This window comes from Orbicella franksi, chromosome 1, assembly GCF_964199315.1.
Source record: "Orbicella franksi chromosome 1, jaOrbFran1.1, whole genome shotgun sequence".
In the NCBI taxonomy this organism is placed as follows: domain Eukaryota; kingdom Metazoa; phylum Cnidaria; class Anthozoa; order Scleractinia; family Merulinidae; genus Orbicella; species Orbicella franksi.
The window spans coordinates 14861599-14879978 of NC_138145.1; the positions used below are offsets into that span (position 1 = coordinate 14861599).

General features: G+C 38.2%; 1 protein-coding gene across 1 annotated transcript; it reads right to left on the bottom strand.

The window, feature by feature from the left end:
- Positions 1–574: 574 nt before the first annotated feature.
- Positions 575–13840, bottom strand: LOC145477772 (carnitine O-acetyltransferase-like). The gene is made up of 15 exons (XM_081455594.1): positions 13640–13840; positions 13456–13512; positions 9475–9750; positions 9051–9169; positions 8835–8888; positions 8583–8742; positions 7840–8008; positions 6782–6978; positions 6246–6346; positions 5851–5973; positions 5346–5468; positions 5059–5194; positions 4506–4568; positions 3590–3727; positions 575–2873 (listed from the first exon to the last, which is right to left on the bottom strand). Exons 2-15 carry the CDS (start codon positions 13492–13494, stop codon positions 2667–2669), a joined length of 1905 nt encoding a protein of 634 aa, XP_081311720.1. The 5' UTR covers positions 13495–13512; positions 13640–13840; the 3' UTR covers positions 575–2666.
- Positions 13841–18380: the final 4540 nt, after the last annotated feature.

Sequence of the window (18380 nt, forward strand, 5' to 3'; positions counted from 1 at the left end):
AAACAATGCTACCTTAAACCTGCAACTCGATATTCTAACTCAAACTTACAACTCAAACTCAAGAAACTTTAAAATTGTAAACTATAAAAACAAAGAGTCTTGTGGAACTCCTCAGTCTCACCAAACCTGAAGAGTGGTAATTCTCTTTGTTAACTTTTTTGTACTGTAGTGTGCTTGCTTCTTGTCCCTCCATATTTGTTTGCCAATATAATTTCCATGAATTAATGCCACTCTTCAGAGTTGATTTTATGTTTGTACAAAAAGAAAACACTACAGATGTGAAAATCTTGTTGCACTGTAGCAGGAATGAATTATCCACTGTCAGTATCGTAATAGTACTTGTAGATGTGTAGAAAAATTGGTGCTACAGGGGTGAATCCAGGATTTTTCTTAAGAGGGGTTGAACCACTAAGAAATGGTGTAACTGACTGGTGAGGTAGACAAATTTTAAAAGCGAATACGAAGAAGGCTTCATTTCAGGGGGGGTGCACACCCTCGGCATCCTCCCCCTAGATCTGCCCCTGTGCAACATGTATGTAATAGAGAAGAAATGTTTTCTTTCCATTTCCTATAGATTTTCGTTGCAAATAATAAATATTAATAGTTATATTTTTGATGAAGCAAAATATATGATCAGTTGAATCAAGATACTGGCAGAGATATTTGAACAATATCATCTGAATTTTTGTTATTTTATTGTGTGTTATGATGTTCACAGTTGTTTCTCCATACCTAAATTATCTTGACTACGAGTTGTCGGCTTTTGTTGCTGAAATCCTCTACACGTAAGATTATGCAAATTAGAGAGGGAATGGGGAAGGCGAACAAGCAACGCAACGAAACCCGTTGCACGCTAGGAAAAGAAGACTGCTCATTGATACTCATGTTTTTGCAATGAAATCTGTAAGGAAAAGCCTTTGGCGCACGGCCTCAATTATACGTAAATACAATCTTGTTCACCTTCGGCCTAGCCTGTGCAGCCGGACGGGTCACAAAATCCACGGTATAGTCCGACGGTTTAGCTGACTTTTTTTTTTGGTGCAGTCTGCTTCGCCCTAGTGTACTCCCATTATTTGGTCGTTGATTACATGACGTCTACTTGTTTGTCTCGCATTCTGTCCGTCTCTCTGTTTGTCTGTCTGTCTGTCTGTCGGTCGATGGACAGAGAGACTGACTGGCCGTGATCAGTTTTGATAACATAGCACGTTTCAGACCGGGCTATCACAAAATGAACGCAAAAGCAGTGAATTCTGAAAGCAGATCGGCAGAGGTTATTCGACTTCAATTGCCAGGGTCGATTGCTTTCCAATAACTTTACTTACGACGGTTGTCTTCATTTTATATAAGTGACCCAAAGAGCTGATGCCACTTGGTAAGGTTTTGATTAAAGTGTGAAAAAACCAGACCGTATATACCAGTATATACACACCCGGAACACTGACCCTGGAACAGGCACCAAAACTGAACAAACACAAAGTGCATTTTGCGATAAGAAATCCGATGTTGGACGGATCACAAATCGACTAAAAAAAGGATTTAAAGGGCAACGAAAATATCCAAAAAATTTTCGGTTTTCGATGATTTTAAAGTTACGGAAACATCTTAACCCTATTAACTCTGGGTAGGGGAGGGAGCGGAGTTAGGGGACTTCTGAGATCCACACCAACTCGAGTGAACGGCGAAAATCGAGCCTAACTTTACACGCTTGTGACCAAAAACGCATGTGAGTAATCAACTCCAAATTGGATAATTTTTCCTCTAATTCAGTTGGGTACATTTGGCATTATATGAGAGAGGCGAGGAGGCCTCGTGGTTAGTGCGCTCGACTCCAAAACGAACGGTCCGGGTTCGAGCCCTGGCCGGGGACACTGTGTTGTATTCTTGCGCAAGATACTTTTCCTTCACAGTGCTTCTTTTCAACCAGGTGTTCAACTGGGTATCAACAAATTTAATGGTGGGGGTAACCCTGCGATGGACTACCATCCCATCCAGGCAGGGGGGGGGGGGGGGGGATATAGAAATATTCCTAGTCGCTTCATGCTACAGAAACCGGGATAAGCTCCGGTCTGATGGGCCACTTGACTCGTGTGCAGACTTAACCTTACCTTGCATTTGGCATGACGTGCAGTTTGTCAAAGAAATTGATGTTCTCATGTCGACCGTATTTCGACAATGCATTAGATTCATAGCTTACAGTGCTAATTCCAGACTCCATGCCTTTTGATCCCTGATACATCTATACCTCATCACTGCTCTATTGTTATATTTTATTTATAAACATGCCGCGACATCTTTGTTCAATGCAACACCAAATCATCTTTTTAAGGCTCGCGATGTAACAACCTGAATTACATTCATAATCAGCATAACTTAACTTTTTAACAATTCAATCTTGGTGTTCGTGAACAAAATAAAAAAAAAATACACAAGTCTTAGCTTGTGTAGTGGAGTTTACATATTCGATCTATCACTAAAAAAACACAGCAGAGTCCGGCATTTGTAACTAGCAGTTGCATTTCACCTTACTGCTATAAAGCACATTAGAATCTACCATTTGTAACTTGCAGCATACTTGCAGCAGCATCTAAGTGCTGCAAAGCACATCAGAGCCGGTCTAGAGTTCGAATCTTACAGAGCTGCATTTTATGAAAGCGCTATAAAGCAGATCAGAGTCTAGCATTTGTTACTAGCAGTCGCATTTCATCCAAGCTTCTTTGTAGATAAGCAGCAAAGTGGCCTGGATTTGTCTCAGGATTGCTGTTCACGCTGCTCACGCCAAATATGATCTTGTTCTTCTGAGGATTGTAACAGACTCCATAACCATCAGGTACTGCTGGGCCGAACGATAAAAACAGCTCGTAATTTGAAGGAACCTTTATAGCCAAAAAAGACAGAGTGAAACGAAAACACAATCAACAACAACAACAACAACATCCTTTATTTTACCCTACTTACAAATCGATTCAAATTAATTAAGAGTTACAATTAAATAAGGGTACTGGCAACCTGAAATAACCAGTGGGTTACAAATTCCAGATTGCTAAGTTTAAAAGCTGATTATGCATAATGTGGTGGGACACACATCACACAACACTCACAGACACACACACACACACACACACACACACCTATACAGTATGATACATACCAGAAGAACAAAGTAATGAGAAGCCAAGATCACACCTATTAACTACATGTATATTCTAGAGAAAATACTTAGATATGTTATATAGCTAAAGTGAGAAGCAAGATACATATTGTTAAGGCACGGCAAACACAGTGACAATACCTCAGAGTGTAATATAAAGAACGACAAAATGTGCATTGTAGTACTGCATTAATGCTGGGTGTCCTTCAGGACACATTCAAGAGGAGGAAAAACAGCAAAAAAAAAAAAACAACAATAAAAGAAGGATGCTTACGACTTACAGAAGAACACTAACACGGACTACAAAGATCACTCCCAAAAAACTGACCAAGTTTTCAATTATTTTTTTCAATTTTTTCCATCCGTGGCGTAGTTCCTTTTAAGTTTTGAATAATCTTTGGTTCAGCCTGTTCAAGGTGGAGGCATACAGGCTGCACGTACCTGGCTTGTTGAGAGTTTGTAGTGCAAGGCGTACTGGTACGAGCTATCCATAAAAAGTTCGGGGAGGTTCATTCGTGATTCTATGGCCGCTAACTTCATTCCTAACAAGTGTCTGTCGATAGCTTGACCATTGACCGCCTGAGAGCAACATGAGACACAAATGTACATGGATTACACAATTTAACACAACAGAATACTTTCACTAAGGAAGCCTGGACTTAGTGAACTAATTCTTTCAACTTTCTTCAGTACATGAAAAAAATAAATAATAAAATAAATGCTTTCCTGGATTCATTGTAGACAGAAGCATAGCAGCTCTCGTAAGCTTGTAACCGCTGTTATTGGTTTAAGGCGAGGGACATTGTTTCTGCTGTTTGTTTTATTGTTCCCATAAAGGGTATTGAGCCATTCATGTGAGACCTTACGAAAGCTGCTACATGACCCATTGTAGGAACACTCAATGACCTGGAAAACCTATTCAAGGCTGCAGTTCATTTTGTTTCCAGTTTGGCCTTTATGGCTGGTGGATAACAAAACCCTGCAAGTTCACTTTAGCCGACACTGTCTTCAGTTTGTCAAAAGCAATGAGAACACAGCAAAGAACATCCGAGACACTGTCAAGCGTCGATCCCAGGACTTCCCGCTTGAGGTCTGTCGGTTGCTGGTTCAACGGAGCCATAGAATACTCACAGTGAGCTAATGGTCACGTGTCTCTTATTCAGTTGCGTTGTTACATGTATAAGAGGTTGCAGTCGAGCAGTTGGACATTGTATGACATTGGTTTGACCCCGTCTGGGAAGCAGATATTTCTTTTTCTGTATTCCAGCACTGCTTATGACCAACCTAATTCAGTTTAACTACACATCACCGAACTTAACCGTCAACATCGCCGGTTGCTCCTATTGTGATCAGTTACCTCTTTAGTGTATGTTGTATGTGCTGATATCGCCTTCTGCATCAAGTCCAGTTTTTCAGCATTCTGCAGAGTAGAAACAGGGACAAATTTTCAATCATACATGTGTTTGTTCCTTGCCAATATAAAGAAACAGCTTATGTATACAAACAGTTAGAAGAGATAAAGAGGAGCGCAACTGACCTTTTTGACTAAAAATAAAACCCTTTGGTAATAGTAAAGAACTCGAAGATCAAGTAGACTACGAGGAGTCCCTCTTTCGCTTTGTCCGTCGTGCGTGACGCGAACGCACGACGGACTAAGCGAAAGAAGGACTACTCGTAGTCTAAAGATCAAGCGATCCAGGTTGCCCCCTACTCTTCACCCAAGTTCATAAATGGGTTCCAGCAAGTTTGGTGCTGGGGGTACATGTAGTCAAAAACTGCCCTGTTATGGCCTAGCATCCTGGCCAAGGGAAGTTCAGGGAAATACTACTAATCGGTGCTTCATCCCACAGAAACTGGGATATGCTCTGGCACTGTATGACTTTGATCCAATGCAGACTTTTAATACTCACAGTTTTATTTGGTGAGACCATGGCCTTGACAAACTCAGAGGAGGCAATGGACGCCGAGCGAATGGTGTCCGTTCTTCCAAGGAGGAACTTGCGAGTAGAACCAGTTTCATATGTTGGAGGATTGTGATTGTGAAGTCTGAAAAGAGATATGAGAAAATGAATTATGCCAAAATACAACTTACCACAACAGTTCAAAATAATGAATGTGTTGATTAATGCACTAAGTTGGTGTTCATAACGTCTGTTAGAAAACCGTAATTTAGTAATGTTCAGTACTTTCATAATACCTGTAAAATGTCAACTGGTATGCCATTTGTATCCAAGCATCTGGACTCATCTTTTGCTTTTTGACAAAATCTTTACCATACCCAGTATAAACAAAACACCTCAGGTCAATGTCACTGACCATGCTAAGAAAAGAAACAAAATTACAAAAAGAGATTAGTTTATAGGCACAATTCTGGCACAAAGTTTTCATGAACTTTTAGCATATGAACTACCCTCCAGAGCTGCATAGAGGACACCATCAAATGGAGGAAGTGCAAGTGGATTGGACTCACTCTCCTAAAACCTAGGAAAATGGAACTATAGAGTTCCAGGAAGAAGGGTCAGCCCAGTGTACATTTCATGGAGGCACAGCACACTAGAAAAACTGGAAACATGTCTTGACTTAAAAGACCAAGAACATGTGCCAAATGGAGTTCAGTGAAGAGCCTGGATAAATGACTTAACAATTTTGTTCTGCTATGAAGTGAAAATAGCAAAGAGAGGGATACATGTCTGACAGCTCACCTGTCCAGGTCAGCAGCTGACTGCTGGATGACTTCCTTTACTTTATTAGTCAAGTTCCATTTCAACTTGGATGGAGTTTCTAAATGGTTTCCTTCTAATGGTTTTATTTCGTAATGACCATCCCTAGTAAAATATAGCATCGATACTTAATCTTGTTATAGATCCTTACTTTTAACATTCCAGTGTGACAGGAAACAACAACAAAAAGCATATTCTTGATTGTACTTGTTCTTTACTTTGTAGCTTGTGCATGGACAGTACAGGGTGACATTAACTAGCCACATGTACCCAAGAACCTACATATAGTCACCCTCCAAATCAAGCCATGCAAAAAGGCTGTTAAATACAAGCAAGGGCTAGGTGAAAGTTCATTTTCAAGTGTGAGTTTCACTTACAGGTTTTCAAGTATATAATTACAAAGAGAAGCCACAGGAGGACCTTCTGCCGCAGAGTGTTCATAACACATTCCAGCATGTCCATCCTCACTCACGCAGATCTATAACACAATCAGAAACATTTCTCTGCAATCTATTTGATTCAACAGGTGCTCTTAATTGGGTTCATGAGTACTGTCCACAGGAGAGGAAATGTTGCTTGATGAGTCCAAAAATCTGTGTAGGAGGCTATACGCTATAAAATCTATGTACAGTACATTATACAGCTGAGACAGAGTCAAAATTATGAACTCTAATGGGACCTTTATTAAGAATTAAAGAAGTGGTGGCTCACATTTGTTGAGCAATTAAGTTTTTATTTTTTTACTTAGCTTTCCTTCAGAACTTGAGAATGAATTTTTTTTTCCTGCTTGAAGAGCAACCATAATAATCATTGCCTGGCTGCCAGGCTAGAGTACACATCCTAGTTACAGGAAAAATGATTTTCTTTGCACCCTGAATATTTTCTTTATAATTATAAACTGTGTACAAAGTACCTGAACGATTTTATCAAACCATCTGTTGCAGCTGTTGTATTCTGTACCATCTCCATGCATGCACTGTCTGGCTGTAACAGACGAGGTTGGCATCTCCATGACACTAGGAGATTGGGTGGAGTGTGGGGGAGGCTGGTCTAAACAAAGAAGGAAGATTGCCTTCTCTACAGCTTCCAGGTTGGCCTTGTTGTGACGATCTATGAATTTAAGACAAGGGAAGTGCTGTCATATGAGATAACATTAAATCATAATTTTTATAATCAGCTTTAATAAGTTTTGTATGACATCCTGTTCCTATTAAATATATTTAGCTTCATTCCAACACTTTAGAGACTAATAGAGTGTTACTATATTTTATTATTAATATTATTTTTTTTATTATTATTATTATTTTTTTTTTGCTATATACACGAATTGGAAGAGTCAATATTATACACAATTGACATGTACAATGTATACACATATATACATAAATATGGTCCACAATTAATGCAGGTTAACTGACAAATGACCAATACTCACTCCACACAGTGTAATTTAAGTGCATGTACAATCATCATACATAAAAATGCGGACAGGTATCACAACCCAGCCAGCATTTTTCTCTCCTGAAATCAACTCCTAGGTACGTGTATGTTTTAAATGTTTGATAGTCACATGGAGGAGAAGTGAGGGGAACCAAATTCAAGAGAACCTGTTTAATCAGCATTGTATACATTAGCTAGATTTTAAAATTTGATAAATTTTTGGCATACTTTTTTTTTGCTACAGGTATTTGTATATTATAAATAGTTTTAGGATTAATGTAGATGTATTTTTGTGAGGAGGGGCACAAGGTAATCAGTGTCATCCAGTCGGTTATCCACTGTCTCATGTTTGTATCTTCTCTAAATAAAGTCTGTATTGTATTTTATTGCACATAACATAATTATGTGCATACATGTAGAGTAGCTTACAGCAGATGTATTAAAATCATCCCACACTAGTCATAATGTATATCAATTTGGAACCCTGTCCTATGCTATATATAATTATTGTGTACAGATTAAAATATGTACCTTTCAACAGTCTCTTTCGCTGTTTTGCCCAAACTGTTCGGTCAGCAGTGGTTAGGATTCCAACAGGTTCTTCCTGAGGTTCACTGTTGTTTAATATCTTCTCCAACTGAGTAACCAACTCTCCTTCACTGAGAAGCCGGCTTCCATCAAACACATTCAAGACGTAAAACTGTGCAAAAAGGATGTTGATGCAACGATTCATTTCTTTTTTTTAGTTACATGTCATTAATCAGTAGGGAGTAAGGAATAAGGACACTGTTTTCCTCTATTAGTTTTTCACTATATGGCTCTAGCATTCCCTGTTAAGTTTCCATTTGATTCAACAAGGCAAACGTTACATAATTTTCAGAATTTTGGGCATCCAAAAACCATGAGATCAGGAGTCTTGTTGCGAGGCCGTAACAAAAGATAAAAAATTTTGACACCCGCAGCAGAATCATGAGAGTTGGCAAGTCTGTTTGTTCCTTTAAAATATGATTTTTGCTTCATTTTCAAACACTACAGTCAAGGTTGCAATTATTTTTGCCCACCTCCCCTCAAGTTCCTGCAAGGCCCCTATTTATCATGCAAGAGAGCCCCGAGACCCCCTTAGGAAATCTCTTGGTAAGAACACTGCAATTTCTCACAGTTTTCTTTCACGTCATGCACAACAGTCTAAGCGAAAGAGGGACTACTCATACAGCAGTCTACATTTTACCTTACTCATTCGGAAAGTGCAAAATAATACCAATAAGAATAATAACCTGGTTTTTGTGAGCAACTAATACATGCTTCGCTGTTCCTTTGGGAGCCACAAACACTTCATCTCTGATTGGCTGAGGAATTCGACAGGAACAAAGTAACTTCAAGTACTGAGCCATGCACAATGGACTTTTCCCCATTGTATCTACAGGAAAAGCCTCCCTGAAATTTTTAGCAATGAAGTTACATTGTAGTTACAAACACATTTAATTAACTTTGTCTAGTTTAAATAATAGTAACAAGTCTCTACTTACATATCTAGAAGGTCCTTGAACTTTAGCACACTTGAAATTACTCTTGCAGCATACCTATAAATAAGTCAAAAGTTGCAAATTAAAGTCTCACTTAGACAGTGGTGCCGTAGGTATCTGCAAGACAGACATCAATCATCAGATATTGCTTTAAAAACTCATCCTGTTTTACCAAAATTAGTATTTTAAAACTGAAAAATGCATATTAATTACGCTTACTTTAAGTGCCCAGTCTTGTCAGTAAATGGAACCTTAGGAAAGGCAAGGCCTGGACTTGTTGTTATCACTACAGGTGATCTGCAATCAAAATAAGCAGCATTGTCCCACCATGTGGCCAGCTATAAAAGGAAAAGAACATCATACACAGGTACATTATTATTGTATCTTTTCTCGTTAGTGGCCAACGTACAACAAAGAAGTTCAATTGGTGTTTCCTAATGTACATGTGCAGGGATACTGGGCCAAGTGTGTTCTGTAGTGCGTTCCTTTCCCTCCTGATTATAGAACATTTAAGCAAGAGAGTGTTGATTAACATCTTTCCTCTGACTATGACTGACTGACCAATTTTGCAAACAGTGAAAACCCTGACTGGTAGACTGAAAAACTGCGGGTGTTAATTATATCTATACAAGCTGGGCCTTACCCAGTTCTTTTCAGTTTTTGCCCTTTGCAGCAATTTGTTGTGCAGCACTTCACCATCTCCTCCTGGCTTTAGGAAATCTTCTACTAGATCCTTAGTATAGTCAAAGTCCTCTTCGTCTACAAGTGGTTTTATTGCTGACAGGTATTTGTCCATTGTCTGTTGTAAAGGAGGGACAGGCAATGGAGGGAGAGAGTCTTGCTTGGCCAACATGCTGAAAGGCTTGCTGTGAACTGCTGATGTCTTAACCATGTTTGGTCTGGCAAATTTCACAACAATCTAAAATGACGCAAAATAACAGAAACAACATGATTGGTGAACATGACAGGAACAAAAACACAGCTACATGTATATTGTATTTAGTTCTATTTTACAATAACATTATTCACTCTCGATTTCTAACAACTATCACGCACAGAAATCAAGAGAAATATAATATAATCTAATTGCTTTAGTATAAATCTACTAGTCATTCAAAACATTATTTAAATATCCTCTTCAGACACTTTGAAAATGAGAAGCAGCAACCACGAGTTTGTTTACAAGTGCTCACTGCTGGGCTTTAGCTTAACTCACTATCTAAAACAGAAATGATAATGAGTAGCGTGGCCAATCAGAGAATGGCATTTGTGATAGAATGCTAGTGCATTTATTTTTTGAACAAAATCGACAAAAGCAATTTTCTACAATGGACGGGCCTCCATCATTCTATACCTTCACATTTAAAAGAAATCAGCCTAGATACACCAATCATATCTCCACCACTTATAATTGAAAATAAAATATTCGATATTAAAGACAAAAAATCAAAAGATTATTACTCGCTGCTGGATTCAAGAAAAGCTCAACCTCCTAATATTATCCACAAATTGAAGAGTGATTTTAATTTCACAACCCAACAATTTAGAGAAATCTTCTCGTTACAACATTTAGTTGCACTGGAGTCATATGTCAAGGCCTTCCAATACAAAGTAATTAACTCTATTCTCTACACTATGTTCAGCAAACGATGCAAATTTGGATTTAGAATTAATGATGCATGTACTTTTTGTAGTGATGAACCTGAGAATTTATATCACCTTTTCTGTGAATGTCCTCACTCCAAAACGTTCTGGAGTGATTTCGAATCGTACTGGTACCATCTATTGGATCAGCCAATCCATCTTTCTGCACAAAACGTTTTATTTGGAGTTTTATCCAAGCAATGCTCTTTATCAAACTTATTAAACTATTTCATAATAACTGGAAAATTATTTTTGTGGGACTGCGGAAGAAGCCAAACACTTCCTAAAATTCAAGGACTGCAATCAAAACTTAAGATTAAATATGAAACTGAAAAAAATATCAACAGGAAAAACTTCTTTGAAAAGAAATGGGTGCTCACTTCAATATAATTAATTATGCCCATCTTATTTTATCACCTTTCCATTTTAATATGAATGTATCTTTCATTTTGTTGCTCATTACTTTAATATGAATGTAAGTAGCACCAGTAATCATATTATTTTGTAAGTAGTGTAAAAAGTGGTATCGTAAGTTAAATAAGTAATCATATTGTTTTGTAGAGTAAGTTATACAAATTGTATTATTGTAAGTAGCACCTATAATTGCTTTGAATTGTAACTAGTGTAAGTAGTGCATAAGTAACTGAATTGTATAAAAAATGTTTTGTCAGTAATGTAATGGACTTTAGTAGTTGTATTACTTTTGTAAATAGCGTAAGTAGACGCACCACTGTTTGTAAGTTGTGTGAATCACAATTAAAGAGTCACAAAAAAAAATAGTCGATTTATACTAATTATTAATTAGCCTCATAGAAATCAAGAGCAAATAATCTAATTGTTTAAGAAAAATTTTTACTTAAATTTTCTTCAACTAACCATTTCCAATTGTTTTTGTACATCATATTTAACTTTACACTTTAGAAAAATCTTGTGGACTGAATTGTCGTTTGAAATTTCCTGTTGTGTACATGCCCATCAGTTTCTTCAACATTTTCTAGTTCTCTTAGTCACAAAACTGTGAATGGCCTTCAGTTTAGTCTTCTCAGGAATTTAATTATCCATTTGTATTTAACTGTTCTTCCCTAACTTCGCAAAAACAAGAAAACGTCACTATTTTACAGAGGACCTCCAGCCACTGCATTCCAATGGCTGATAGTGTACGAGTAGTTCAGCTAATCAGATTGCAGCAAATGCACTAGTATACAGTCGACTCCCGATAACTTGAACCCTCGCTAACTCCAACCCCCACTAACTTGAAGTAATTTTCATTTCCCTACAGGCCATTTTCTATATAATTTTACCCTCAATAACTCAAACCTTTTACTATTTCCCCTGAAGGTTGAGTTATTGGGAGTCGACCTGTGCTGGTAGAATTCTACTAATTAGATCTAGACCAATCAAATTTTGTGTGTTTGAGCACTGTGTTTTGATAAGTAATGCCATGAAAGGCATTAAGTCCTTATGGAAGTGTCTTGGAAGTCATTACTATGGAAGTGTCTTGTGTTTCTGAGCTTCTGTTTCATGTTAATATCAATCTGACCCCTGCAAAAATGCCTGGTGCACTTTGGAAGTGTTTTTGGCTCATAATCATTATGACAGATTTTACATTTCCCTGATGAAAGGGGGGGATGCCACCCCTCACCCCTACCCAGACTTGTTCCCTAGGAATGAATTTGACCCGCTAGCCGCCAATCTAAATCCATAATCAGACCATCTGTACCATGACAGACATAGACAATATTACATGCCCACGCATGGATACAAATTTTATCTTTGAGTGTTCAACTCGATATCTCACGAGTGAGTGCGACAAGCAAGTGAGATATTGAGTTGAACACAAGAAGATATAACTCGTATCCACAAGCGGGCATGTAATATTGTTTATTATATAAACATACTAATGACGATGTTTTTGACAATTTCCGAAGATTTCTGACCACTTTCTGAAGATTTCCGAAGATTTTCCAAAATTGTGCCGAAGGCCAGATGAACGCTTCTGAACATTTCTGAACATTTTCCGAAGATTGCCGCAGTTTGCCGAAGACGACCAAAGAAGAGCCGAAGAAGAGCCGAAGATGTTTCGATCATACATCAACAAATTTAAGTGTAGTTAAAGGGACAAAAGGAAAATGTTATCAAAAAGCAGGACATAACATGTCGATTATTTCGATAGTCGATAAAAATCAATCGTTGTCGATCGAATGCGATACTAATCAGTCAACAAATATCAGATGTTGATAAAAATCGATTACACGATTTCCTGTGATTATCGACTTTGATAGACTTTGATCCATTTTGATTTTTAGTTTTTTATTCACCTTCATTGCCATACGGATTTACTTAAGAGCTGTTTACACTTCTATAATTTCGTGGCCGATTGAAAAATGTCTGCATTTTTGTCGATAAAATCGATAATCAGTTGAAAATCTTGTGATTATCGACTTTTATCGACAAATTAAACTTGTCGATTGACAATTATCGACAAATATCGAGTACTAACGACTTATCGACTACGTTTTCGATGATCGACTTTGATCGACATGTTACGTCCTGCAAAAAGGAATGACATCTTCACAGTGTGAAAGATAAAAATAGTATCTTCACTGCGCGCGATGAAGATATGATTTTTTAGTAAAAGGGAAAATCCTGGTGTTTCACTGGTGTTTATACAAAAATCTACTTTAATTTTCAGTCCATCGTTGCATGTAGCTGGAAATTAAATCTTGGTATTTCTGTCGAGGATCTGTGACGCACACTGTCACAGGTGCAGACGTCAGTGCTCAGTAAAATAATAAACTTAATTCTACGACTGCTTTGTATTCGAAAATTATTTCATTAAAACGTTATTTAAAAGACTCTCTAAGCTATATGTACTGTGAGCTACTTCACCGAGTCACACCCCCGGCCACACCGTATGACGTGGAAAAAACAACAATGCGAGAAAGACATTTAGATTGTGAAGAACAACTTCCTGGCTCACCTTTGCTTTCGATAGCTGCCTTGCAGCTAAACCCAACATACGAACTCCTTCAGTCAACTGCAATGGAAAGAACTCACGCGTTATCGAGGTTATCGAGACGTAAATAAAGCGAGTTTTGAATTAAATCTTGGCACTTGTCTAAGTACGTTTTCCTTCTGATACGACGGGCGCCATTTTTGCTCACCTCAGTTTGTTTCCAGTCTCCACTCTCGATGTTATCTTTCTAATGCAAAACTTGTGGCTTCGAAATTGCGGCAAAAAAGCAAAGTTATCAAGGAAATTAAAAACTGTAGCGAACAAGAACACGTCTGGTACCACGAGTTCTCTACGAGAGATTTACGAAAATCAATACAATTTGAATACTTTATGCGTTCATTCATTGGGTGGACTTTGGACTTTGATCTCGGAATCCACCAATAATCAGCCAATCGCTAGCGCGGGAACTTGTCAGTTGTTTTAACACATACAATTAAAACTTGACGAGTCATGCAATTTGCCGCAGCAACAGAGAAGATATTGGTGATATCTTTTATCTGCGATACAGGCAAATCCTATCTGGTTGATATCCAAAAGCTATTTTTAAAAAGCTAACTGAATAGGACGTAGCCCGGGGCACCGAGCGACAGAACGAACCAACGAACCAACGAACGAACCAACGAGCGAGCGAATGAACGAACAACGAATCGTTCGTCGGAACGAACGAATAAGGCCTTAATTCATTCATTCATTCCGACTCATCTATTTATTTATTTGTTTATTTATTTATTTATCTATTTATTTGTTTGTTTATTGTTTATTTATTTATTCATTTCCTCATTTATTTCATTTATTTATTTATTTATTTATTTATACCTCCGCTTCACTGTTTATTTGTTTATTTTTACAAATATGTTGAAGTTTGTTGTCTGAACAGTTTGTAACAATATCAGTCCTGGTTTGATCCTGGTTACATACGGAAGAAATGTAGAAGAACAAGACATAGTTACCAAGTTTTATTAATTACTATGAACCCATTCCAGGACGGCAAAGGTGTTACTGACATCTCTGCGCGTTAATTTTTTTGTCTTGGCTGAAAACCAAGTATTTTGTCCCGCTTAATCAATTCAGAGTTTTTTCTCTGAGGTAATACACTCTTTATTTTTGATATAAAAATATTGGATATTCTTATTTTTCTGTCGTTTTTAGGCTGCCGAATATTCTTGTGAATATTCTTAGATTATAGCGTCGAACATATACGGTTAGTCAGCTGTTTTGTTGCTTTTTGGCTAGTTTTGTCGTGAGAAAAGGAACAATTTTATACGGTTTAATTAAAAACGTATAAGTGTATTGTATTTACAAATTTTCTAGACAAAAAATCTATTCTTTGCAAAATCTCAGCCTCGGGTTTATTCTTAAAATATTAAAAAAAAATTGCAAAGTAAAGAGTCAGCCTCGATATTCTTATAAAACATATTCTTATGAAAAATAAAGTCTACATCTAGATCTCTGCCAGCCATGGTTAAAAGAAGTGTCCTCTCCTGGTCATCAGCAAATAGTCTCACACAAAAGAAATAAGTTGCTTTGACAATACTCATTTACACAGATTGGAAAGAGTAAAGTACTAAGATCGACTCTCGTAATATATACTCCTCCTTCATCAGATCAGGAGTTCAATGAAAGAAAGTTAGACTCGATCAGCTCAGTTGACAAATACCTTTTGCTTCCTTTTTCTTGAATAAAACATTAACCGTTCATTGTCTCGCATACCAGTGTTGAAAACAAAATAAAATTGTTGACAGGAATAGAGGTACAGCATTTGTTATCTCCGATATTAAGTCTACCAAGCAGTCCGTTGTCCGTTGTATAGGCTCGATTACCAGCCGCTGTTCGGGAAAGGAGCCCGCGCTCCTCCCCCGAACTCTCTTCTCGGGGAGGAACGTAGACCGGACTCGAGAAAGCGGCGGAAATCGAGCCTATCCGTTGTAGTGTTTCCAGATTTATTTTGCTATTGTTTATTCTACTCACGGTGCTATACACCATAACTTAAGACGTTAGCATTAGCTTTTCAGATGCCAAATCTGGTTTAATTATTGCCAAAAATTCATGTTTTATCGCGGATTTCAACTTTTTTTGTTTATCATTTCTATGGAAATATTGATTGCCTTAATTTTATACCAAACTTCAATTTCCAGCCTACTGGAGTAATTTTCATATCGATCAGATTAAGGGAAGACTGTTGAAAGGCTTATTAAAAGAGCTTGGCATGGCGCCGAGATAAGACTGTATCGAGACATCTTACTGTAACTAGCCTCCTACGCAGGCGCCGATCTGTTTTAAGAGCACAGAGTTTAGGGGTGTAACAAAAATGCCTAAGAAGTAACTTGCCGCTTTTGTCTTGCAAAACTATTTTCTCGCGCGCGGGAGGGAAGGTACCCCCAGAAAAATTGGGTGGGGGGTGCGGCCCGCTTCCCAAAAATCCTTACCCTATTTAAGACGAAAATCTTCGATTTTCTCTACCCTATTTAGGACCTGACCAAAAAGTTGATTCCCTATTGAATACCTGACCCTTTAACCAATACCCTGTTTTAGACCTGCCTTATAATTAGTTCCCTAGTTCAGACCGATGTTAAGTGCATTGTGAAGAGCTTTTGTTGATGGTCTTCTCCATAATGATGAAAAAGTGGATTCTTCCGAAAAAAAAAAAATACACACACACACACACACCCATTTGAAGGTAAGAATGCAAAAACCATACCCCATATGAGACCAAAATGGCCAAAATCGATACCCTCAATTCTGACCAAAACGGCTAAAAAAACCATCATCCCTTAGAAGACGCACATACCTGTCTAGCCTACATAAGGGACTACCCCTCCCCCCGGACTATTTTCGGCTATTCTTGGGGCTGAGTCAGACCATGAAATAATAGATCACTATTGCCATTGTTCCGCAAGCTGTTTCGAAAGTTGTTAACTACTGCAAACAACAAAACTTCCCAAAGAGTTTTAGTAAAAAAAGAAAAAAGCTAAAGATCATGACCAATATTGTTCTCGTTGACATCTACTAATAAAGCCACGCGCCAATAATTAATTGTGCCACGCGTCCATTTTATGGTCTCGTGCCCACGACGAACATCACTGGGTGATCATATGCTTGCATAAGCATATTTTTTCCTCTTAAGGGCGATCATTGACATACATAGTTTCAAGTTGCTTATAGAACTCCCTCTAGATGGACAGGCAGTTTACCATAGGATTCTGTGCTGAGTCTTACGAAATGGCGATAGGGGTAGTTATCCCTCTCTTGTCTTTGTTCCTGGTCTGTTTCCTTGTATACTGGTTTCTTCCGTCTCAACGGAGCAGAAACCTCTTTTGGTGGATTTGGCTGATTTGTACGAGACGTCCGCGTACGGCTGGTTTTATTCCAGTTCAAGAGGATGAAAGAGCAGTGATAGGTAAGTAAACCTATCCAGTTGAAAGCAAATGAGCATTCGTTCTCTGCGTTAGAGTCTCATCACATCGTTTGAGCCGGCTTTTATAGCAGAAGAAGAAAGATTGGCTGAATCAGTTCAAACTGTTCAATTTCAGTGAAAGTAATGAGGCCGAACGCGAAGCATGCATGCGTAGTCCATCAGCTCTGACCAGTGAGGTAGTAAATCAATTTCGTCCGGCTCTATCTCTCACGTGATATCGAGACCACGTACATGTATTTTACAATGACATTCTTTAGCTAACTGGCACACCGCTGCTGAACGAATTAAGAGTACATCAGGAAAAAATAAGGCTTTCTTTGTGTTTCATGCTTGAATACCAGCATATGCCCACTCGCGTGTTTATTGAATCTTTATCAGACATGTACCCAGGAATCCCAGAGGAAATTTGATGAGTACAGCCAAGACGACATGATCATAGACCTGGACTGTGAACAAGGTGTCCAGCTGACGATTAATAGACGAATTTCAAAAAAAGGATGCATAGAGGAAAATGAAGCGTTAGGGTGTACACATAGGTCTGACAAGAGAGAGCTTTGAATCAGTGAACCGTTCTTCTTTTCAGCCTGACACAATAGAGTGCAAATGAAACTAACAATTTATAGATTATGAGCAGCTTGAGAGAGTTCTAATTAAATCTTCCTTCTCGAAATTGCGAAAATGATATTGTTAGCTATAGGTAATTCCTAGGCTCTCGGCCTTCACAGACTAAGTTAACAGAGTTGAACGATGAGCAATGCATTGGAGTTCTGTATTGATTTACCAAGTGTGCTATTTAATTTGATTGACAAAGACTTTTAAATCTGGTTAATTTGCAAATCTACAGCGCCCGGCGGGCGGCTAAATATTTCCTCCATTAATGTAGGTGGCCATTAGCAAGATTAAATAACAGTCCTAAGCTACGGCGTCCTCAGTTCACGGTCGAGAGACCTTGAAAGCACATAAAAAAAGTTTGTGGCTCGAGAAAGATAAGAAAGTTACCAAAGCGACATACGTTTTGGCAAACACTCTTTTAAATAAAGTGACACATTCCTGTATGACTGCAAATAGTCCGTCGTGCGTGACGCGATAGAAGACCGCGAGAAAAAAATGGCCGCGCGAAATGCTGGCGCGGCCATTTTTTTCTCGCGGTTTTCTATCGCGTCACGCACGACGGACTAAGCGAACTGAGGGACTACTCGTAGTCTAGCTGAGTTTGGTCATATCAGCTGTCGTTAAAAATACAGGTATAAATTGAAAATTGGAAGAAACAGTCAGATGGCACTAGTACCTAGCACCCCCACGTCACGCTTCCATTGATTATTCACGATCGGTCAGTTTATTGACTAATTCCGTTGTATTTTGTGCTACTGTTTCCAAGTTAACTGCCTACTGAGATTGATTTGCATAACAAAGTTTTGAAATAGGTCTCACGTTTCTGGAGTTATCTCATCAGTCACAGCTCAAAAGCAATTAA